The following is a 23,938-nucleotide window of genomic DNA, read 5'->3' on the forward strand; positions in this document are numbered from 1 at the left end:
TGCTTCCTGTGTAACTGTGTCTCCACATCACACCTCAATATTGACTGTGTCCAGATGGTATTTTGGCTCATTAGCTAGATTTACTTTTTCTGTTCGTGTGTGCCATACGAGAACCTATAAAATAACATTTGTGTGAGTTAGTACAGTCATCTACAGAGATGACAGGAAAGCTTTTTAGCGAGTGTGGAAGCTGGTACCTTTGTGCAGTTGTTTGCTTTTGGTTCCAGTTCCTCCACTGTTGTTATCTGTTTCAGAAAATCAGATTCTTGCATTCCTGGTTGAGAACCACGACGCTTGAATACGGCTTTTGGATGCGACAGAATCACTTGAAGACTCACTGCAAACCCTTGGAGAGAGGGAGGGGGAAACATTAAGATAAAACCTTTAGGCTTTACATTTTTGTGCAGGTTACGCTTAAACCAAGAAATCTCCCATGTTCTTTTTAAAAATGTGTAAATTTGATTATATGGATAGGCAATATTGCCTACATTGTTTTGTTTTGCCTTGGAGGTGCAAGCACTTTTTTTAATTGCACCATAATTTCAACTTGTTTAACCAATTTCCCATCATGCAGAGAATACATGCTTTTTTGCCTGAAAAGTCAGGTATTGCTAAGATCTTGGACTATCCTTCCTTTCTCCTTCTAATTAAGAAATAAAAATGAATTTTAAGTAAAATAAAATGTATGAAATTTATACTGCACAAGCACTTGTAGGTTTAAAGGTGAGAGTCAGAAAAAAAGGTTAAAATGTGTTACTTAGAGGTAACTGTGGTCTTTTTTAACATTATTGTTGATGAAAGACAAGTTATATTAATGTTTTGCCTTGTACACTGTGTAGTTATTGTGGACTTGCGAATCGTTTTCATCAGCGGTGGTCTGTGAGGCAGTCTGTAGCTGATCTGATCTGATCATTGCACAGCACAACTGAAAGGACTTCTTCATCAGTGCACGTGCCTCTGCAATGCGTTCCTCTCCTAGCGTACATTAGGTCCCTCAAAGGGAGATGACAAACTCGGAAATCACTGGTTTGAACAAACTCGACCTCTCTGAAGCAGCTCTTGGCACTCTCCAGCTTGCCCTTATTTATAGAACTCTCCAGTTTTCATTCAGCAACATTCAGTCACACATATGCTGCTTCAAGTATGACTCAAAACTCAATTGATATACTTGTAAAGAAAAATTACATTTGTAACTTCTTTATGTCTAATTGCCAAGCCTGCCACAGAAACCCTTTTTTCGTCAGTTCAGAGTCATTCTAGCTGTCCCTTCTATAACAGCAGTAGTAACAGTTTTGACATCTGTTCTGGAAAATGGCAAGAACAATTAATTGTAAAGCCAGTATTAAAATTTCTGCATTTAAAAATTAGTATAACTTTCTCTAAGGGAGTATAAATCTGTCTGTTTTTTTCAGTCTCACAGAATAGTTTGGGTTGGAAGGGACCTTTCAAGGTCATCCAGTCCAACCCCCCTGCAAGGAGCAGGGACATCTTCAACTAGATCAGGTTGCTCAGAGCCCTGTCCAACCTGGCCTCCAATGTTTCCAGGGATGGGGCATCTCCACCTCTTTGGGCAATCTGTGCCAGTGCTTCACCACCCTCCTTGTGAAAAATTTCTTCCTTCTATCTAGTCCAAATCTACCCTCTTTTAGTTCAAAACCATTACCCCTTGTTCTATTGCAACAGGCCCTACTAAAAGTCTGTCCCCATCTTCCTTAGAAGCCCCCTTGAAGTACTGGAAGGCTGCAAGAAGGTCTCCCCGGAGCCTTCTCTTCTCCAGGCTGAACAACCCCAACTCTCTCAGCCTGTCCTCAGAGGGGAGGTGTTCCATCCCTCTGATCATTTTGATGTCCCTCCTGTGGACCGTCTCCAATAGGTTTTGGATTAGAATTTTTTACTATGATTATCTCAATACTGTATTTTCCTTGAAGGTATCTGTCACTTTAATGGGAGCCTTTTAAAGAGGAAAATATAAGGAAGTAATTACTACATCACATGTAATGGCAGCACACGGAGACCACTTTTATCTTACCTATTGTGCTCTTGCTTATGGCAAAGCACAGGAAGATGCCAGAAAGTGTTTTTTATTTTTTTAAAACAACAATTTGGACACTGCACAGGAAGACTATGGGTTGGATGTAAACGAAGGTTCCCCATTCACTGACAGACATGGGTGGAGAAAACATGTTTAACTTTTTATACATTACATCCTGCCTAAGACAAAGAAGAACAGGTATCTAGATGGAAGGGGCTTATCCACACCTTGCAGAGTCCTCTAGTGAATAAAAGACTTCCAGGAGGTGTGAGACGTTGGCTGTAGCCTGCTCTCACTCCATGCAGTTAAGCGCTGCAGCTCCAGCTCTGCGACCTGCACCACGCTCTAGCAGCAATGCTGGGACCCAGCTGTTCTCGGCTGCGGGTGCTGGGTTTAGGTGAGCGCTACCAGGCAAAGGAACTGCGTTTGGACTTTTATTCCCAAGTAGGGGTTTATCTTCAGCAGGCCACGGACCCTTCTTGTTTCCTACGTCTTGGAGCCTGGCTGGGAGGGAGCGCAAGGTGGGCTCCATCCTGGAGCTGCACGTAGCCAAGCATAAGCATTTGTGAAGAGCCAAGGTTGAGCATTTAAACTCCCGCAGCAAGAGACAGCTGCGGTGCATACAGCCAGCTTTCTGCACCTTGAAAGGTCACCGCAGACTTACCACTGATGAACAAATTGGCCTGGTTCAGTATTTTTGGTTAGGTTTGGTTGGGTTGTTTTCTGAATTAGAACAAACTATAAATTTTTGATGCAACCTGGCTTTAGCATGCTCTTGGGCACAAAAAAAAAAAAAAAAAAAGGTACGCTTTGGGAGGGAAGGCATTGTTGGAGCCCTCATCAGCTGTGTGAGCTGCTGTTTCTTTTTAAAAATATTTAAAATTTAATTTTTAAGATTTAAACTGGTCATCCATGGAGAAGAAAATGAAGTAAGCACCAAAATTAGCACAGTGTTCTAGTTTTCAGAGGGGAGAAGGAATCCCATTCTAAGCAGAAGAGACATGGTTTCTACTGCATGTCTTTGTGTGTCTCAGCTTGGCTCCCTGGCCCCCATAGCCCATACTTACCCACACACTGATTTCTCTAGGTTCTCCTTTTGCAAAGCTTGCTCCTCTGCTGGGAAAATGGGATTGAGTTCTGAGGATGGCTTTCTCCTATGCACAGGTTTTCAGATGTGCCATGCCCCCTGCATGTAACACGGGCCCTTGCTACCAGGCTATTGCAAACCATCATTTTAGGGTGCTATCAAAAATCCCTTGCGTTTTCAGGCATCAAATAAAAATAAAATTATTAAACCAAGTGTTGCAAGTGGCAAGGACACAGACTACTGTGCACTGACTGGCCTGTGGCCCGAGGCTTGTTTCCTTGACCAGTGGTCATGCAGTCTTTGTTTCTTAAAAGCATCCAATAAAGCAGCAACTTGAAGAGAGAAAATAATTTGAGGAGACTTATCTCCTGGCTCTCTAGTTCTTCAGCTCTGCTTCATAACTGCTTTGATTTCACACGTATGACATTTTGTATTTACGTAGATAGACTTCAGATGGACCTGAGGGAAAACCATTTTCTAGTGACAAATTCCAGTTGACTTTTCATCACAGACATCATTTTGGCATCAAAAAGAGGAGATGGCTCATGTTTTGACTATACTGGCACTAGTTATTTCTCTCAGTAGATAATGATCCTGTGGTAATAGATGAAAAGACACTGCTGTTTTGAATTCTATCCCCAAACAGGGATTAATCTGGGATTACTGTCTCCAGCATAACATAACTGAACAGTGCTACGGGCATACAATTCTTTTACTTGATCATTATTCCTACAAGGTCACATTGGGCTCAAGATCACATGAAATACCACGTTACCATTTCATAGCCAGAGTGTGAAGAGGTGTTCTGGTTTTTTTGTGTCTTTAAGGCAAGGCTGTAAATTGGCTGAAGAGCCACCAAGATAACAATTAATTTGCTGCAGGACAAGATACCTGGGAGACATGGCAAAGATTACATCTGTGCTTCTTTCCATGGAAGTTGTTTCTCTTAATTCCCACCTTGACTTGTGTTAGATCAACAGCTTCCGTTAAAAGGCAGAACCATTTTTCTTCATCCAGTTAGAGTGAGCTGGTTTTACAATATTTTGTTGCCCTGATTAATGCCTTTGCTTCCTGAATGCTCTAGATAGGGTAGTAGCTGAAGGCAAGCTATAAACTGAGAGTGTTTATCATTTCCAGGGCGTATAAATGCTAATGCTCAGTGCTGATGTTGAAACGGATATAGTGGTTTCCATGCAGTTCAAGGTACTTCCCTAGGCTTGTTGAACATGCCACGGTTTGGGGTCTGCTGCTTACAAGTATCTATGCAACCCATACTCTTTGGGTTGCAATAAGGCACAGGTGCTCAACCAGGAGTTTTTGTAGTTCAGAACAAAGGCATCTGCTAACAGTTAATTTGCCATGAAAGAGGCTCTCTATTTTAACTCACCAACATTTAAAATAGTTGCTACCCTTTGATGGAGGGGTGGTTTGGGTTTTTTTTTGTCTGGTGTCTGCCATAGCCACTCACTTAAAATCTTTTGTACTTCTGAATTCCAGCAGTGGCTCTTTCGGATTGAGACAAAATATGTCACGTTTTGCAGTGTCATTAAGAGACTAAGCTTTTTTCTCAGGGAACCGTAAGAAAGATAAGATGTACTAAACACCTCATACTATGGCAAAATTGGAGAGGGGGGTGGGCGGGAAGTTTGCTCAGGCCCTAGCAGAGAGACTTATGGCACAGTGGATGAGCTGTGCCACAAGTCCAAAATCTGCTTGCCCAGTGACTCACAGGCATAGGCTAATCGCTATGACTGAAGGAAACAGCTCCTGGAATGCTAACATAAAGCATGCATCTGTTTTCCTTGAGCAATCTTGACAGTAGGAAAATCACAATCTAATCTGACTTGTTCTCATGGGTGGTCAAAACCTCTGGCACTGGGAAAAAGCCAAAAGTAAATCACTAACAGCATCACTTAATAAAGATTGTAAATCAGGTCTAAAATAAATGACACAGTGCCTACCTCAGAATCAAGTCACCCCATTCTCTCTCCCTTTTCTTCCCTGAGGGTAAGGAACTCTGTGTCAAACTGTAGAACCCACCTGCAGTTAAAACTGAGGTGGAACTTTAAAAACACCAGAACTAATTCATATGGTGTGTTGGTTGCCAGGCAAGAAGCAACACTGGAAACAGCTACTCTGCTTTCTGAGTGCAATTTAGCACTGGAGAGTAGAAGTGTCAACCACAACAGTCTCAAAAGAAATAAATCAATGTTTACTGAACTAATATAACGTGATTGCTGTGTGTGAGTACATTTCAAAGAAGAATCTAGGGAAGTTGGCCAGCTAGGGTCTTTGAGCTATCCCAATGAAATCAGCAGGACCTGTCTACACTTGCAGTAGATTTGCATTTGGTCCTCTATCTTGAAGTCTAGATTAAGAAATTTATGTGCTTAAAAACAAGCATGCGCCTCCTCTGAACAGCCACAAGTTAAATCAGTGGTTCCAAACCTTTTAAAGAGTCACTCTTTTCACACCCAGCCTCATGATCAAATTCTTGTGAAAACCACTATGAAAAGATAGTTCTGTAAACGAAAAAGAGCATCCGTACCAGTGCCTTAGGAATCAGAACATGAATTATGAACAGCTGTAGACAGCTGGGCAGTTTAATATATACACAAATTTTTTTTCATGGTAATATTGATCTTCCTTACATGCGGTATATGGTATAATCTCAGTTGCTTATCTATTTCGTGCCAGCAGGAGGAATGACAGTGATGTACTGCAGCACAGACTTCGGTTTGTTGGCAAGCCCTCCACATACCCAGGGGTATGTTGCAGGGGGCAAGGGTGGAAAACAGAGTGTTAACATTCATCCTGTAGGCTGCACCTGTACAGACACCTAGGCAGTCCTGGATTTACAAGTTCTGTTCTGTTTGTCTGTGCTCTTCCGCCATATTCCTGACGGGAATGAAGATGCAAACTTAACATAATTTTTTACCAGCCTACAGAGCATCCATTTCCCTCCCTGCTGAAATTAAAAATATAATTTAATTTTTTCAGTTATTTTTTGAAGACTAACAAAAGTTCTCTCACAAAGTAGTAACTCCTTGTTTGCGGATCTGCAATAACTTCCTATGCTCTCAACGCTTCGATCTTTGTCTCTACAACCCTCCCTTCTGTGACTTCGGTAAAAGTACAAGCAGATATGTTCCTAATGGAGCTGCTCTTCTCTCATGCCAGTGTTTCAGCCAGCGACTCCAAAGTGTAAACAACTTTCCAACGTATCTCTTCATGTCTGGGTTAGAGTCCTTGGCCAATGTTGGTACTGGCTTTTTGCCTGCTGCTAATGAATTATGAACCATGCTGTCACCCTTACAATGCCCATAAGTAACCACTTCCACAACATAGTACCAATATGTATCTATAAATCCACAGGCAGAGACTGTTCTTAAACAGTCTACACAGGCTACACAGGTTTAGGGATTGACATACCCAGTTCTCCCCTGAACAATGCCTCTACCTGGACACTCAAATATTTATTTTCATGCCAGCTGATACTATTAACTTGAAATGCTTCTACAGTACAGAAAAATTCACCTGTTGATATTTCTAGCTTTGAGGTGCTAACAACTATCAGTCCTTCTATTACTTTTTTTAACCAGTTGTACTGTAAATACTGTACATATTTTTCATCAAACATTTCAATTCATATAAAAATATTCTCTTGAGATGAGAAAGCACTGTCCCTTTCCCACTCCCAAAACATACGGGTTTCAGAAAAGAGAAAATGGCTATTTCTACCCCGTCCTTGTCCCTGTATCCCTACTTTTCCATTTCTTTCTCTTTCCTGAATACAGAATACGCTTAAGTGCAAATATATTATTTGCTGGAAAACTGGCTGCGGCTATGCTAGAAATCAGACTTCTGCACAGTGGTGATTCATGTGGCAGTTGTGAATATATACAAAAGATTGTCTAAACATGGACTAACAGCAAGACAGAGCTATGTGGTGTGCTAACTTCACAGCAGAAGATTGATTAGATCCATTTTGAAGCTTTTCTGCCTTCATCTACTAGGCTATAGCTGTCAGTGATCTTTCCCCTAAGCCCAGTGTTTCAAACTATATCCATCTACAGTTATCATCGTCATTCCAAATAACCAATAAAAAAAATAATCATTTAATAAGGCAGCATTTTACAAAATGAGGCCTAAGAAGGGTCTGCATTTATACTGCCTGGTGTAGATTGATGACACAATGAAAGGCAGGGGCTCCTTGAAAAAATTAACTGGATTAATTAATATGCAATTAACTTGTTGCAGACAATTTATACAACATAAAAACCACGTTGCCGCATAAAATTAAAACCAAGTGAAAGTAAGTTCAGATATCACAAAGAAGCAACTTAATTAGATGAGATGGGCTAGCTAAGACTTCCAGGAGATTTAGTGCTGAAGGGCTACGTACAGCAGCTGCACTCAGGAGTTTTAAAAGCTGCTTACTCTGAGACATCTCTTTCTGTCCCACTAATAGAAAAATGTAAGAATAGTTATTATGAGAAACATTCATGTATCATGAAACACGGTACTTACCTGCCATGTCAATAGCAAAAGGCCTGTCAGCTCTCCAGCCCGTGTACCAGCCAACAACTTTGCCGTTTTCCACAACCGGGCGCTCGTATCGTCGTCCTCCTACCAGTCCCACAGGCCATACCGACACTTTGCGGGTTGTACGCATCTGCAAGAGGCGGACACAGCGTGACTGCGTGTACGTTATCCTACTAGGGTTTTTTTATAAGTGTTGGTGGAAAGCCTACACATTAATCGTCAAGACTAGGTATTTAAAAGCAATTCTAGCTTACAGATTCCAGCCCAACAGAGTAAGCATTTGAAAGCTGCATGTGCCCTCTCATTTTCTGTGAAATCTCCAGCTCTCTAGCCCGTATGTATCCCAATTCTACTGAAAATATCCTATTCATATTATTTTTTATAACAAAAATTTTAAAAGCCATGAAAAAAAAGCATTTGTTTTCTTGTTTGGGTGTTCAAAGGTGTAGTAGCTCTTTCTCATCTGCAAGACCATAGCACTCTAGCAGTAGGCTTATTTCTCTAGACTGCTTACATATTATACAAGCCCAGCGAGAGAGAATATTATAATAATGATTAACAAATACACACTTCATTAAGACAAGTACAGCTAGTTTAAGGCTGGTAACAAACACAACTCTCCCCCTACCTGCTACATACCAGATTTGCACAATAGCTGCAGCTCAGATCTATTAAAGTCTCACAAAAAAAAGATTAAGTTTGGGCTAAACCTTTTTAACTTCTATTTTATTTTGAAAAGCTCTGCTAAGTTTCTGAGAAGGACAGAAAGCAGGTCAGGCAGTGTGTTTCTGCTAGTCTGCCATCAGTAACAGGAGTTTTTCCCAATGGTGTATACGGAACTAAATGTAATTCTGGAAACATGGTCCTCATCTAACCTAGAAGAATTTATAGGTACTAAAAAAAAAATTACTCTTTCTTTAGCAAAAAGTGTGCATGACTGGGAGTCAGTACATTCAGTTCACTGATTAGCAGACCATTTTCTTCAGCAAACAGGCGGTAACACAACACGAACCTGATGTTCTGCTCCCCGTGGGAAAACCACCGACAGTCTGGTGTGAGCGCTTGAGAAGACGAGAGCATGGACACAGCAACTTGCACAATTTGACTGCACCAATTCAAAAACCACTGTGCTTAAATATGGTCTTATTTAAGCAAGCATTAAACTATTTCAGTGTAACATGAGCTTAATTTGATCAATTTTTAAAAATCTCTCGTCTTCTGTTGCAGTTGAGTCCTATTCCCTAGGGAAAGGTTATCCTTTCTCCTTCCAAGCACTCCTCCTAGCAAAAACAAACACAGTTTTACATATTTGTAACTGCAGTCCCCTATCGATAGATGTTCAAGCAAAAGACAACCTTGGTTAAATATTAAATACTTCCCTCTCTTTCTGGCAAGGTGAAAGATTTATCATGCATATTATCTAGACTCCCAGGAGATGCACCAGAAAAAACAAAGACGTCACGTCACTCTGGCTCATATTTCTAAGCTAGAAACATTAGCAGATTCTTAGGAGAACTTTCACACAGGGAAGGCAAAAAATACATATTTAAAAATCCACAAATATGTATGTACACACAGAAGAGAAGTATGCACCTTCTCTCCCTCCAATTCTTTGTGTATCTTTAAATTTGTATAGCAAAATTTTCTCCCCTCCACCCTAATAACTGTTGCAGCAAGTCAGACCATCTCACTCAGTGGCAGCAGTCCATACTGTATAAGAACAGGGTATGTATGCAATTGGCAATACAGGGATTTCTCACGATAAGGATTCTATCCAAACCACGGACTATTTAATCGCCAGTGAGAGACTACAATGAATCTCTACAGGTTATTGTTAAAATGTGTTTGTAACCGTTCTCCCTGCTTAAGAGTATTTTTCCAATCTCTCCCACTCCTCCATTTAGGAAAAGCAGAGTTAGCAATCAACTGCTTGGATATGGAAATCAGTCAAACCTTCTCATGAATATCCTTTAGCTCTAGTTTTAATGACACATTTATTTCACAAATTTTTCTAACAGTGTTATTTATATTAACATCCAAACACATCAGACATGGACACAGGGCATCATCCTGCTGGGCTTGTCTACACGGGCGAGTTTCCAATAGGTTTCCAAGGGCATGATCCAGCCACATACACCCACCTATGCTACACCAGTATTAACCACGGGACGAACGCAGATGCCCGTTAACTTTTCTGTGTTACTCACAATACCTTCTGGAGTGTATGCATACCTAAAGAAATTACTAGTGTACCGATTTGCAGCATTTTAGCTCCCCTGTGCCAACTGCCTGTACCCCTGGTAAGCATAAAATGCTGCAAGACAGGGGCAGGCACGCTCCAACTACGAGAGTAGCTAATGCACGGTAAGCCCATACCCTCCTTTTCCCACAGCGAGCATCTGGGCAGCTGTACTGCAAAATGAGCCAGACCACCCGAGACTTCTGAACCGGGTCAACAGCGGACACTTACACTAGCAGAACCAGACTGATTTGTATTAATACTTTGTCATACACAACATAGAGGAAAATATTGTCAATGAAAAGTATCTCACTGACCTCATGAAACCAGCATGAAATCACCCAAGAAGTTTTAATTATTACAGTTCTGGGTCCATCTCAGTGTCTAAGAGTTAAGTCAGTAAAGCCACCACACATCAGAAGTAACCAACCCTTTACAGAGCTCTTTATTTTGTCTTTAGGTTACTTTATTCTCAGAGGTTATATTTTTGGAGAATGAAATAAGCAGGTGTCAAGAACACAGCAAACCCTTTAAGTACAAACTGAAAGGGCACATCTAGACTGATATTTATGCTAATTCTGACACACCTTACAGCCTCAGGATAAGCTAGGCAGATGAAAGTAGGAATATTTCTCTTCATCTTCTGAGAATAGCATTACTGCATTTAACATGCTGATGTGTTAAGCCTGTATTTATGCATGATGGGGAGAAAGCTATTATTTGGATTAAAAGGCCAGCTTGCATCTGGAATTTGACACTGCTAATCACTGGGACACAAAAAGGTGATTCAAAAACATGTTAATCCTGAACTGGTTTATTGCTGTGGGTTAAACAACTGCCAAAATCCTATCTTACAAACAGCTTCCTAAATCACTCTTCTACCTGTCATTTTAATGTGTGGTAGCACATGCTGTCTTAACAGTCAGCATTTTAAGTCCTAGTAGCTTATGTGAATGGTATTAATCTTACTTAACTCTGTTTAGACTTCTATAGTTAATGAACAGAGATAGGAACCTACCCAGCATGATTCATCCTGCCTGGCTTCAACAGCTGTCTTAAGGTAGGACAAATTTCCCTCTGAAATGCTTTTGTCCTCTATTTACTTTTTGATTATCTGAAAGGGGATCTTGGGCATAGGAGAAGAGTGACGTACTGGATGGGGAAGATGAGAAAAGGCCTCTAAGATGGTAGAACAAACCTGAATGAAGCGGGGGGACACAACTGGAAGGAGTGGGCAAGGAGATGACAGGAGAGAGGGGTAAGAACTAACCAAAGATATCCAAGTGAGGTGATGGGCATATAACCGTAAATAAATATGGTAGCAATAGAGGAACCATTGACAAATAACAAGTAAAAATGTAGAAAATGTAGCTGAGCAATAAAAGAGATACTGATAAAAGCATTGCCAAAAATAGCATCTCATTAGTCAATCAAGACAAGCTGCTTAATAGGATGCATTGGACTGATGGGTAGGTAAGATGCCAAGCCAGTAATAAAATATAAAAGCCGTAGGGGAATGAAGGAAAATGACAGGCAGAAGGAAACATGGCCATACTTCCTATAATGAAAAGGCTTCCAGGCTGGAACAACCATCCTAGTGTTTTTGCAACCTGATGTTGATGTGTTTCTATTCAGTATTCAAAGCTCCCAGCAAATGCAAACCTGGCTGCCACACATAGTTAAGCAGGTTTTTTTTCTTCCCCTGTTCTCCATCACTTCAACCCCTCTGTAATTCATGTCTGTACTGGTCAGGCTATGGTTATCATCCAGGCTCACCTCCCCCATCCCCGCGAGACTCAAGCAGATTTCTATGCAAAATTCCGATTTATTACTACCAAAGACAGGATCGAGAGCTTCTTCACTACAACTCTTCCAGAGGGGAAAACTGTTGCGGGTTGAAGCATGAGCACAGCCAGGTTCCCTATCAGTTCCCAGACAGGCATCCTGCATTACTCAGAGGTCATTTAAAGCCAAATTCTGTTTCAACAAGATTTACATGACTACACTACAAGTCAGAGGCACAGCTCAGCTGCAATGATGCCACGTCCATTTGCTTAGGCATTAAATAGAGCTTCTGCCCCTACTTACCATTACTTCAGAGGAGGTACTGGCTCCTAGAAAATCTGTGCCAGTTGTTTTTGTGGTTATGGGACTGTGATGCTTAGGGGATAATAACTTCAAAAAGCAAGTTAGTTGTCAGTGAACTTGACAGTAAAGGGTATGTCTCCATGGGAAAACTTGTAGGAAGGGTCTACAAATTAAAAAAAAAAAAAGGCCAATCATTGATCTAGCCTGCTCCACAACCCTCACGGGTCATCTGATTTAGTTCTCCACCATCCTCACTATTTTTGGCTTTTTTCCAAACATCTGCCTGAAACCTCCTCTGCTGATTCGTACCCAATCTACACTGTGGAAGTAGGATAGATTAATTCCCCCTTCTCTCAAGCAGCATTTTACATATCAGATACAATGATTAATGCTTCTAAATTATACCAGCATCGTTGGGCACAAACGTCAATACCTTCTCTACAGGAAAAAAACTATACTAAGTTTAACTAAAGCAGTTAGGAGCTAATTTCTCTGGATTGGGAAGACTTCCAAAACATTTGCCATCCATGCTTCCTTTTAGCCCTTCTACTTACTAATTCTTTTTCTCACCCTACTTTCTGTTATTCTACTAGGTTGTGTTCACGGGACCTCACAAGAGCTGCTGCCCATTCGTAATTAATTTCATAGTAACAGTATCAGTTTCACAGGTAAAAAGAAAAAGACTGCTGTCAAGGTGCAAAAACAGATGGTGCTTGGTACTGTGTAACCCAGAGTCCCTCACTTGGATAAACCTGTTTTGAGTAGCTTTTTTGTCCCTGTTTCCTCTCATTTTTAAGCTATTTCATTGTTTCTCTACCAGTCTTTTCTAATCCATCCTCTTTAGCATAGGTATTCAATGTTTATGTGCAAGAGGAATGTCAGTGTGCATTTAAAATCCGTCACGTATTCTTAAATCATTTATATACTAGAAAGGTATTTAATGCACTGCTAACTCATATTTCGATTTTTTTTTATTATGAAGAAAATAACTAATGACAGCCAGATAATATTTAATTCTGTCTAGACTATAGCAAAAATTTGATTTTTCCAACCAGCTCCAAGAAATACAACAAAAGATCTCTATGTTTTCAAAGATAAACAGATTCACTTATACTACTTTTAAATGTTTTGCATAAATATATCCATTAAAAAGCACACAGAAGTTAGCTTAATACAGTGTATAAGGATTAGGACAGCTATGCAAAAAGTTATCAAAGGAGCACTAACCCTTCCCTAGTCAAAGTCGGAATATAAAGTAAATATTCACCTCTTCTGTAACATCATCTTTGCAAAATATTTTGAGAGCAACCCAAAGATGAGCATGGGAAAAATGAACCCTGTGTGACATGTAATGCCTGCAAGTATTTCTGTTCTATTTTTAATAAGAAGGATTTATTTTTTTCAGGCTACAAACTGTTAACATCCATTAGAATATCTGCTACCTTCATACATACCTTTTGGGAGAGCAAAGGGCAAAGGCATAAGAAAATGTTTTCAGTCTGAATCACTCACACAACTTGCCCTCTGCTCTACAGTGCCACTACGAAAATTACTGAAGTTGGACAGTCCTAACCTTCAATGAGAAGGTCATGTCCACTAGCCAAAACAAAATGTTTCCATTTTCCCTCTGTTCTTCATGAATCTTTGCTCCCATCTGGCTGATTTGAGCACGATCCTACCTGGGCAATTTAGGCCACTACGTAAGGGATTAGCATAACCTTCAAAATATCAGGGAATTTTTGTTTAAATTGATGTTTAAGTTACTCCTGCAAAGAGCAATCCAGCCGACTGTCCTCTTCACTGATCAGATTCTTACCTTCCCTGTGGCTCCACAAATCTTGAGTTACCTGTAAAAACTACCTCAACTTCAGGACAAGGGGATGAGCTCTTTCTCCGCTTACCTCCTTTCCAACTTCAGCTCTACAATCATAGTCAGGGCATTCTTGTGCAGGCAACAGCTACAGCAAATTGAATTCCGGTCCCCAGCTCAGTCGGCAACACAGCTAACTGCTAAGCTATTTAATAAGGGTTTGGGATTTTTTTTTTTCCTTTAGAAATGACAATTAGTGCTGTGATTTACTTTGAACTCAGCACTGCAAGGCTGTATTCAGGTCACACCTTATAGCACGGGTTCCTCTAAGGAAACCCAGTCTGCAAATCCTCAACTCACACTCGGACAAGATAGCAGTATATGCCATACTTGCATGCTTTAGGCACCTAGCAAATCTTGCCACGAAATTTTAGATGCCAATGGCCAAAGGACTAGGGATGGCAGTGAGGGAGATCACAGTTTTAGATATAAGCATTTTAATTTCACAGATGTCTTAGTTTAGGTGTCTGAGCAAAACACAAGCGAAGGTGACAAGACATAACCTAGACTGGAATCTTTAAAAATCAATGCATTTCTGAATGCAGCAAGCTCACTTTCTCACACATGTTGAAGGTCTTTACTCCTGTTCTTTGTACTTCTTAAGCAGCTCGCCTCGAAGGTTTCAGGGGAGTCTGCACAATCAACAGCAGAGTGGACCACCAACACTAATTCTTCCCATTTGCGTACATATCCGTACGGGGACCAAGGAAGCCATGGCCTTTGGCCAGCTACCCAAAATACATGAAGGGCAGAGAAAAAGATTGAGACGTAGAAACACATGAAGAATGCGAAGAGTTAAGGGAAGTAGAACTTAGCTATGTTTACCTTCAGTTTCCAGTGCTTAGGCTAATCTTGGTTTTAAAATTTCTCTACGAAGGTGGAATGCCAGTTTTAGCTAAGGTTTTCTTTCTGGAAGTCTGGAAATATTAACTTGGCAGTTGCTAGGCATCAGTCACAACATTACAATAACTTGCATTCAGAAATACAGTAAAGCACTAATGCAACAGAAACTATAACAGAGTCACTGCATAACGAACAGCCTATAGTAAAAAATAGAAGTTATGATGATTCACATAGAAACATCTGTAAAGCCTATCAAATACAGTAGTTGGGATTTCAGGCCTCTTGGTGTCTTTGTTATGAACACAGGCTGATATTCAACTGATAAAATATATTTTCAGAAAGCAGACTATTGTTTTCAATGGAGAGATGCAGATGGACACCTCCAAGTGAACAGATCATTCCCGAGCAGAAAAAATATAAATTATTTTTGAGGTCTGGGTCCCAAAATAATAAATGGCAAAATATAATACTGCTGGTTCTGGCATATTGAAGTAAAAGCATGATTTTTCAACTGGTCACCATTATACTCTCAAGTGGAGAGAGTTGGGAATAACTTAAAGGCCACACCTCTGCTCCTGGAAATATCTCTTCATCATTGCTGAAGCTTTACTTTAAAGAATTTCACAGTGACTGAATCAATTGGTCCTTTCCCTGGGAAGATGAGCCTTTCCTAACAAAAGGCTCAGCTGAGCCAATGCTGAATACGCTGTAGCAGCAGAAAGAAACCAGGCTCTCCACCTAATTCTAGAAACAAAAACTAAACTTGCTCAGACCCTGCCCAGTTTGACCTGGAGGACACAGTTTTGTCAGTCAAAAACTAAGCTATACACCTGCATGCCATCGTATGTCTTAGGAAAAAAAGACAACTTGTAAAGAATCACAGAATTGCAGAACCACTAAGGCTGGAAAGGACCTTCAAGATCATCAAGTCCAACCATTAATCCAGCGCCACCATGTCCCCTAAACCATGTCCTGAAGCGCCACATCCACACGTTTTTTGAACACTTCCAGAGATGGCGACTCCACCACCTCCCTGGGCAGTCTGTTCCAATGTCTGACCACCCTCTCGGTGAAGAAATTTTTCCTAATATTCAATCTAAACCTCCCCTGGTACTACTTGAGGCCATTTCCTCTCGTCCTATCACTAGTTACTTGGGAGAAGAGACCAACACCCTCGTTGCCACAACCCCCTTTCAGGTAGTTGTAGGGAGCGATAAGGTCTCCCCTCAGCCTCCTCTTCTCCAGACTGAACAACCCCAGCTCCCTCAGCCGCTCCCCATAAGACTTGTGCTCCAGACCCCTCACCAGCTTCGTTGCCCTTCTCTGGACACGCTCCAGCACCTCAACATCCTTCTTGTAGTGAGGGGCCCAACACTGAACACAGGATTCAAGGTGCGGCCTCACCAGTGCTGAGTACAGGGGCACGATCACTTCCCTCCTCCTGCTGGCCACACTATTTCTGATACAGGCCAGGACGCTGTTGGCCTTCTTGGCCACCTGGGCACACTGCCGGCTCATGTTCAGCCGGCTGTCAACCAGCACTCCCAGGTCCCTTTCCGCCAGGCAGCTCTCCAGCCACTCCTCCCCAAGCCTGTAGCATTGCATGGGGTTGTTGTGGCCAAAGTGCAGGACCCGGCACTTGGCCTTATTAAACCTCATACAGTTGACCTCTGCCCATCGATCCAGCCTGTCCAGATCCCTCTGCAGAGCCCTCCTACCCTCCAGCAGATCAACACTCCCACCCAATTTGGTGTCATCTGCAAACTTACTGAGAGAGCACTCGATCCCCTCATCCAGATCATCAATAAAGACATTGAACAAGACCGGGCCCAGAACCGAGCCCTGGGGAACACCACTTGTGACCGGCCGCCAGCCAGATTTAACGCCATTCACTCTCTGGGCTCGGCCATCCAGCCAGTTCCTCACCCAGCGAAGAGTAAACCTGTCTAAGCCACGAGCTGCCAGTTTCTCCAGGAGAATGCTGTGGGAGACCTGGCTTTACTAAAGTCCAGGTAGACGACATCCACAGCCTTTCCCTCATCCACTAGGCAGGTCACCTGGTTATAGAAGGAGATCAGGTTGGTCAAGAGCACCACAGCATCACAGATTTACTACAGATGGTGACATTTTCCAGCAAAACACTACTGTAAACTGGCGGGGGGGGGGAAGGGGAGGACGGTGTCCTGATTTCCAGTGAAACACATTTTGCCCATGTCTATTGGGCCCAGCTCACTCCATAGCAAATTTAAGGTACTCATTCCTATAAGGACCAGACAGAAGTACTTTGGACAAAGATTAGACTTTCCTCATCAAAAGCTCACAGAAGTATCCCATAGCACCTCCTGTCAAAGCACACTCCCTTTTTGATCACGCCCATACAGTTTACACACCTCCACCCACAGTAAAGCCTTTGCTGATTTTGCTTTGTTAAAAAGGCTCCATCTTCTCTAAGGGTACTAGGGAAAAGCCACACAAAGGAGCTGCCTTAAACATAATCCCTCACTGACATGCAGTTCCCTGGCACACCTTCTGCTCTGCAGCAATGCTTTTTCAACCTCTGAGTGAAACGCATCCCCAACGCCAATGCTTCTCACATGTCACGTTCGTTTCACAGTCCTAACTAGCGCTGCTTCCCACCCCTCCCCAAGCCCTCACTGCTGTTACTGAAACCAACTTTCATTCAGAAGAAAGCCATTTCAAAAAAGACAGACCTACTATTTGCAGGTGACACCAAGCTGAGCAGTGCAACTGACTTGCTTGAGGGTTAGGACGCCATCCAGAGGGACCTGGGCAAGCTCAAGAAGTGGGCCCATGTGAACCTCATGAGGTTCAACAAGGCCAAGTGCAGGGTCCTGCGCCTCAGTCAGGGCAAACCCTGGTATCAGCACAGGCTGGGGGATGAAGGGTTGGAGAGCAGGAGGACTTGGGGGTACTGGTGGATGAAAAGCTGGACATGAGCCAGCAATGTGCGCTTGCAGCCCAGAAGGCCAACCGTCTCCTGGGCTGCATCCAAAGCAGCGTGGCCAGCAGGTGGAGGGAGGGGATTCTGCCCCTCTGCTCTGGTGAGACCTCACGTGGAGTCCTGCATCCAGCTCTGGAGCCCTCAGCACAGGAAAGACATGGACCTGTTGGATCAGGTCCAGAGGAGAGCCATAAAAATGATCAGAGGGATGGAACACCTGTCCTCTGAGGACAGGCTGAGAGAGTTGGGGTTGTTCAGCCTGGAGGAGAGAAGGCTCCAGGGAGACCTCATTGCAGCCTTCCAGTACTTCAAGGGGCCTTAAAAGAAAGATAGGGACAGACTTTTTAGCAGGGCCTGTAGCGATAGGACAAGGGGTAAGAGTATTGAACTAAAAGAGGGTAGATTTCGAGTAAGGAAGAACTTTTTCCACACTGAGGGTGGTGAAACCCTGGCACAGGTTGCCCAGAGAGGTGGTAGACGCCCCATCCCTGGAAACATTCCAGGTCAGTTTGGACGGGGCTCTAAGCAACCTGATCTAGTTGAAGATGTCCCTGCTCCTTGCAAGGGGGTTGGACTAGATGACCTTTAAAGGTCCCTTCTAACCCAAACTATTCTCTGATTCTATTTCATAAGCCAGAAAATGTACATCACTGCTTGAGGGCAGATGCTAGCAGACATTGCTGCTGGCAGTTTGGGACCCACACGTCCCTTGGCCTGTGTCAGTGACACGCTGAAGGTCACCCAGCCAGCAACAGGATGGTGGTAGGACCAGAATTCAGACCTCCTGTCTCATCCCTCTACATTTATACTACCCTTCCCAGTGAGGAGACTACAGTTTATTAGACCTCCTTTGGAATTACATGACTACAGGTCTGCAGAATTTTTCCTGGCAGGGTAAGAAACTGAAAAAAGCTCCCTCTCAAGGTATTGTTACTGCCACTTTCATGACAAGAGTTACTACCAGATTTCATCTGCACACAACACGTTCTGAAGCTGTTCTCTCCATAATTGGAGAAGACAAGTCTGGTTTACCCTCATAAATCAATCAATTCCTAAAGAAGAGATCAGGATTTACTACAGAGCTGTTAAGTCAGAATCCATACAGACAGAGAAGTTTTTTTTACAAGAAAAAAAACCCACACAACCTTCAAGCAGTGCCTTCACTGAAAACAAGACTAGTGGCTCTCTCCAAATGCAACCTCCCACTCGTCATAAAGGCACATGCCCTTGGCAAAGCCTGCCAAGGGGCTTCTGTTAACTTTGCCAGGTCAACAAGGCATTCCCCTTGTTACTACCAGCAGCATACCAGAGACCTTACAGCTCGTTAGTGACCCCAGAAAACAGGCATGGGGACTTGCAGTGGTAACTGAAGCAAAAGCTCCTTCTCTGCTCCTCTAACAGAGCTTTCCAACCACCACAGTTCACAGGGAAAACTCATTCAGGTGTGATTTGCCTGCACAGGGCTCAGAATAAACACCTCTTCCCCAGCAGCTGAACCCTGGTCAAAGAGAAACCTTGGGACTGTGGAGCTGCATGCCCAAGGTTACCATTCTTGTTAGCAAAAGGAAACACAGATTGCTGCGTTGTGCTTGCATTTTACAAGGTTAACCCTTCAGACAGATTTATCCTCTTGCTTTCCTAGCTGATCAGAGAGGTAATTTGTACCTTTTTGTTCCACCATTCACAGCAATTAGAAGAATGCAGCAGCAAATGATAAAAGAATAAACCTGATTTGACTCCCTTCCAGCAGCTGTGGGTCACACAAGTGATATGCTTGCCAATGCTGTTCCTTTAGCTTGTCCCTAACGTATGTACGCCAAAGAAAGTAGAGATTCATCTCCAAATATCTTTTGTCCCACACTACTCATTGTGGTGAAGTGTATTGTCTGTATCCATTTACAGACAACCCTAAGACTGAATCAGATTAGTTTTATATCCCCGAACAGAGGTGGACACTCCCATCACATCAAAGATCAGTAGGTGGAATTACTCTGCATTATAATGCACTAAGCACAGGCAGGAGATTTTAAGAAAATCAATTACAACAAAGGTTTAGCCTCCAGGCAAAGGTCTTCAAATTAGCTGCTTCAATGCTGAATGCCAAACGGGCAAAGGAAGTAAGGCATCCCTGCTGAACAGGGACCCTGCGCCTGCCCACATACTGGAAATGGATCCATTATGAATCTAAACACAGATGAACATAAGCATTTCTAAAATAACTCGCTCTAGGGAATTTCACGTGTTTCACATTTCTGTGTACCGCGTTCATCTTAACCTACTGTCAAGTATCATAGGAAGCACAATGCTTCCAAACTGCAGAACAGGGGTGCACACCACTAAATACCGTACCGTCCACCAGCAAAAGTCACGGACCGCAATTTGCCTGTACATTCCCTACCTGCTGCCAGTCTACTTTTCCGTTTTCCTGCCAAGGCTACTCTTCTAGCTGTCACGTAAGATGTACACGATTTTTCTTCTGCTTTCACATCCACTTATTAAACACCCCTCCTTCCTGCCAGGGGGAACCCAGAAAGCAAGCAGGATAACCGCTCCCCCGAGCGCTTGCCAGCTCCCACCGAAAAGGAGCAAAGCCCTTCACCAAGGGAGGGCTGCAATAAAGCCGAAAACAGGTCCCTTCACAAAAAGAGACTCCTGAAAGGGTGTTTAGTCATTGCACAAACGATTTGCTGCTTTTAAGAGTGAAAAGGTTCAAAAAGACTGGGCAACTCCACGTGCAGGAGCCGTCTCTGGATCAATTCATTCCTACCAAGGAAAAACTGTGAAGGATGGCGACTCTCGAGGCGAGTTCGCCCTACAGGGAGAGGGACGCAGCCTGAAAAAGATAAGCATCAAAGAGCGCTTTTATCCCAGTTTGAGCATGAACAGAGGATCCCTTATACAAACGCCAAACTTGCCTCACTCGGCAGGCAAAAAAAAAAAAAAAAAAAAAAAAGGCAGTAAAAAGTTGTGGAGAGCGTGGAGGGGAGGGACAAGAAACTGTTAAAATCAAGAGAGGGGGGTGGTCACACACAGGCAGCGCTGGGGATCCCGGGTGCGGGACGGGACGCTGCAAGCTCCCCGTGCCGAGCCCGGGCTTTAGGTGACGGACATCGAGAGCCCGCCGCAAAGCGGGGATGGGGCACGGCCCCGGCGCAGCGAGGCGGGAAGGGCAGCGGCGGGCGCCTGAGGGGAGGCGAGGCCGGCGCCTGAGGGGACATGAGGCGGGCAACGGCGGGCGCCTGAGGGGAGGCCGGCGGCGGAGCGTCGCGGCCGCGCGCGCCCCCCGCCCCGCACGCACCTCCTGGAAGAGCTCCAGACTGTAGGTGTTGTCGTCGTCGGCGAAAAAGAGCACCCCGGGCTGGGGGGGCGGCAGGTGCTGGTGCCGCTGCCGCAGCCAGGCCAGGCCGGCGTTGCGCTGCTCGGTGGCGCGGGGCAGCCCCGGCCGCTTGTAGCGGCGCGGCGTGGGGACGTGGAGGTGCGTGCAGGGCAGGCCGGCGCCCGCCAGGAAGCGGCTCACCAGCTCGCTGCGCGCCGCCGCGTCCTCCACCAGGATCCAGTGGAGCCGCGCCACCTGCCGGAAGGTGTTGGCCAGGCGGGTGAGCTCGGCCTTCTGCACCGGGCGGCTGTAGGTGGGCGTGATGGCATAGATGGTGGGCAGCGCCGCCTCGGGCCGCCGCGCGGGGGGCGCCCGCGCCGCCGCCGGCCGGGCCCCCCCGCTACCGCCCCCGCCGCGGGGGGCCAGGGCGGGCAGCGGCGCCCGGCTGCTGTCCATGTCCAGCACGACGATGACGACGAGCACCCAGGGCAGCAGCAGGAGGAAGCGGCTGAAGAGCAGGGACTTCATCCTGCCCCCGGCGCCCTCCCGCCGCGCCGCCCCTCAGCGCCGCCCCATGGACGGGCGCGGCGGCGCTCAGCGCATGGCCGCGGGGGGCGGCGGGGCTGCCCCTTCGCTCGCCCGCCCGCGCTCCTCCGCGGGGTGGCCGGGGAGGGCGGCGCTCCCTCCGGCGGGGCGGCTCGGAGCGCCCCGCGGTGCCCTGCGGCAGCCCGGCGGGGCAGGTGCCCTTCCCCGCTCCCGCCGCGCCTCTACTCCGCAAGCGGCTGTCCTCCCTCCTCTTCCTCCTCCTCTTCCTCCTTCCTCTTCTTCTTCTCCCTCAGCATCGCCGGGCCGGGCCGGGGGCGCCGCGCCGTCGCGGCCCGGGCGCTCCGGGGAGCCGCTCCTTCTCCTCCGCTTCCCCGGGCGGCTCTGGCGGTGCGCGGAGGCGGGGAGCGGAGGGGAGGCGGGAGGGAGGGTCCCCGCGGGCGGGGGCCGGGTGGGGGGGCTCCCGCCCCGCCTCACTCCGGCTGCCGCCCCCGGGTGCCGCGGGGAGGGGGCGGTGGCTGCCCCGGAGCTCTGCGCTCGGCGCCTTCGGGAGGCGGTGGCGGCCGGGACGCCTTCTCCGGGGCAGCGCCGCCCGCCCGACGGGCCGGGGCCGGGGAGACCCCCGTGCCCGCCGCGGGGGTGTGGGCGCCGCAGCACTTACCCCTCCTACCGGTGGGCAGCCGCTCGCTTAATTTGTGTTGGTTATTTTGGGGCTTTTTTTGTTGTGTTTTTTTTTTATTGTTTTTTTTTTAACAGATATGCTTTTGAGCTCCGCAGAAGTGAGAGACTGTAAATAAGGCGGTCGTTTTGCGCGGTTCCCCTTGGTTTTCCTCAGGGTCGGTGCCCGGTGCCCGGTGCCCCGTCCCCTGCCCCCCGACGGAGGCAGCTCGTGCTGCCCCGTCCTCTTGTGCTGGCCCGTCCGCCGGCGCCGCTCGGCCCCGCACTCCCCGCGGTCTTCCGCCGTGCTGCTTCCCTACCGGTCGGAAGGACTTGAGAGCTCCTTTGTAAAGAGCGTTCGTGTATGAGAATTTCATAATAGTCCACCTGTCTGGTTTGTTTTTTTTTTTTTTGAGGAAAAAGGCATTCATCAGGTACCGCAGCGCACATGGAATGCACAATCTACAACCGCTCACGAATCTTTCCCGACCGGGGAAGTTTCCGATGCGTTTTTCAGCACTCCCTGCTGTCATACCGAAACGCTTCCTTATAGCTTGAATGAACGCTTTTAAAACTTCCTGTTGCACAAAAAAACACAGAGGCACAGCACTGGTATTTACAAATCACTGAATTATCCTTGATTCTCTGATTAAAACATTTACCGATTTGTGGACTATTTGAGATCAGAAATGGAGTGATTCGTCGTCAATACTTATCAATACAGACTTATCAGTGGGAACAGCGCTGGTTGGAGAAATCGGTCATGTCTTCACACCAGCTCCCTTGGCTTAAACTACTGCTTTTGTTTCTGTTTCGTATGCACCCGTCACATTTGCATGTGTATAACAAATGCAGACAATGTGGTCACCATGTATATGTATCCTTCATATCTATCTGCAATCAGTTTGTCATTCAAGAGGACGTATTAACGCAGAGGGCTCACACACAGAAAGGACGTTGAAGTGAAATAATAAGCTGAAATCCATGTGAAAGTGAGGGTGACACATGACCAGGCACTGAACATCTAAATGAGGAAACATCTGTGTAGCCCGGAGATAATTAGAGTTAGCATGTTTAGTGGAGGTGTGGAAGGGTTGTTATGTGATTAATGAAATAATATGGAGGAATGCAGTGAGCATAAATAGTTCGATATATCCAAATCAAAAACATCTCGGACATGAAATTACAGTTGTCCATTTTGTGCTGATGCAGTTTATCTAGAGGACAATCATCTCAGCACCGTCTCTCTCTGATGACTGAACATACCCATTGTTTTCTCATTTACAGTACAATCCTATTTACAGAGATAATTCGCTCAAATAATGCAAACATATGTATCAAACAAGTCATTCAGAAAAGTTAATTCGAAGCTAGTTGCTTACAGATACTATATGACACCATGTCAGGGCCCTAAAAACCTATTGTGGCAGAACCTAGAAACTGAGGGTTACAAATGGAGGTATTTAACGGACGTTCTTAAGCCAAAAATGTTACAATACTAAAACATTATTTTTATCTTTATATTATTTTCCATCCAAAAATATTATCTTTAGCGGACTTGCGTATCATATTCAGAGCTTAGCCTAGAGACAATACTTAACAGTTGTGGTGGGTCAACCCTGGCTGGAGGCCAGGTGCCCACCAAAGCCACTCTATCACTCCCCTGCTCAGCTGGACAGGGGAGAGAAAATATAACAAGAAGCTCGTGGGTCGAAATAAGGACAGGGAGAGAGCACTCACCAACCACCATCATGGG

General features: G+C 45.0%; 1 protein-coding gene across 1 annotated transcript; it reads right to left on the reverse strand.

Annotated features, from left to right (window-relative positions):
- Positions 1-27: 27 nt before the first annotated feature.
- On the reverse strand, positions 28-22,771 carry B3GAT2 (beta-1,3-glucuronyltransferase 2; the record flags this gene model as incomplete). Its single annotated transcript, XM_081997342.1, has 4 exons — positions 20,965-22,771; positions 7,650-7,794; positions 198-346; positions 28-114 (listed from the first exon to the last, which is right to left on the reverse strand). The coding sequence occupies exons 1-4, from the start codon at positions 21,508-21,510 to the stop codon at positions 28-30; spliced, it is 927 nt and encodes a 308-aa protein (XP_081853468.1). The 5' UTR covers positions 21,511-22,771.
- Between the last annotated feature and the right edge of the window lie 1,167 nt (positions 22,772-23,938).

Source organism: Phaethon aethereus (genome assembly GCF_964289735.1).
Source record: "Phaethon aethereus genome assembly, chromosome: 3".
Classification (NCBI taxonomy): Eukaryota; Metazoa; Chordata; class Aves; order Phaethontiformes; family Phaethontidae; genus Phaethon; species Phaethon aethereus.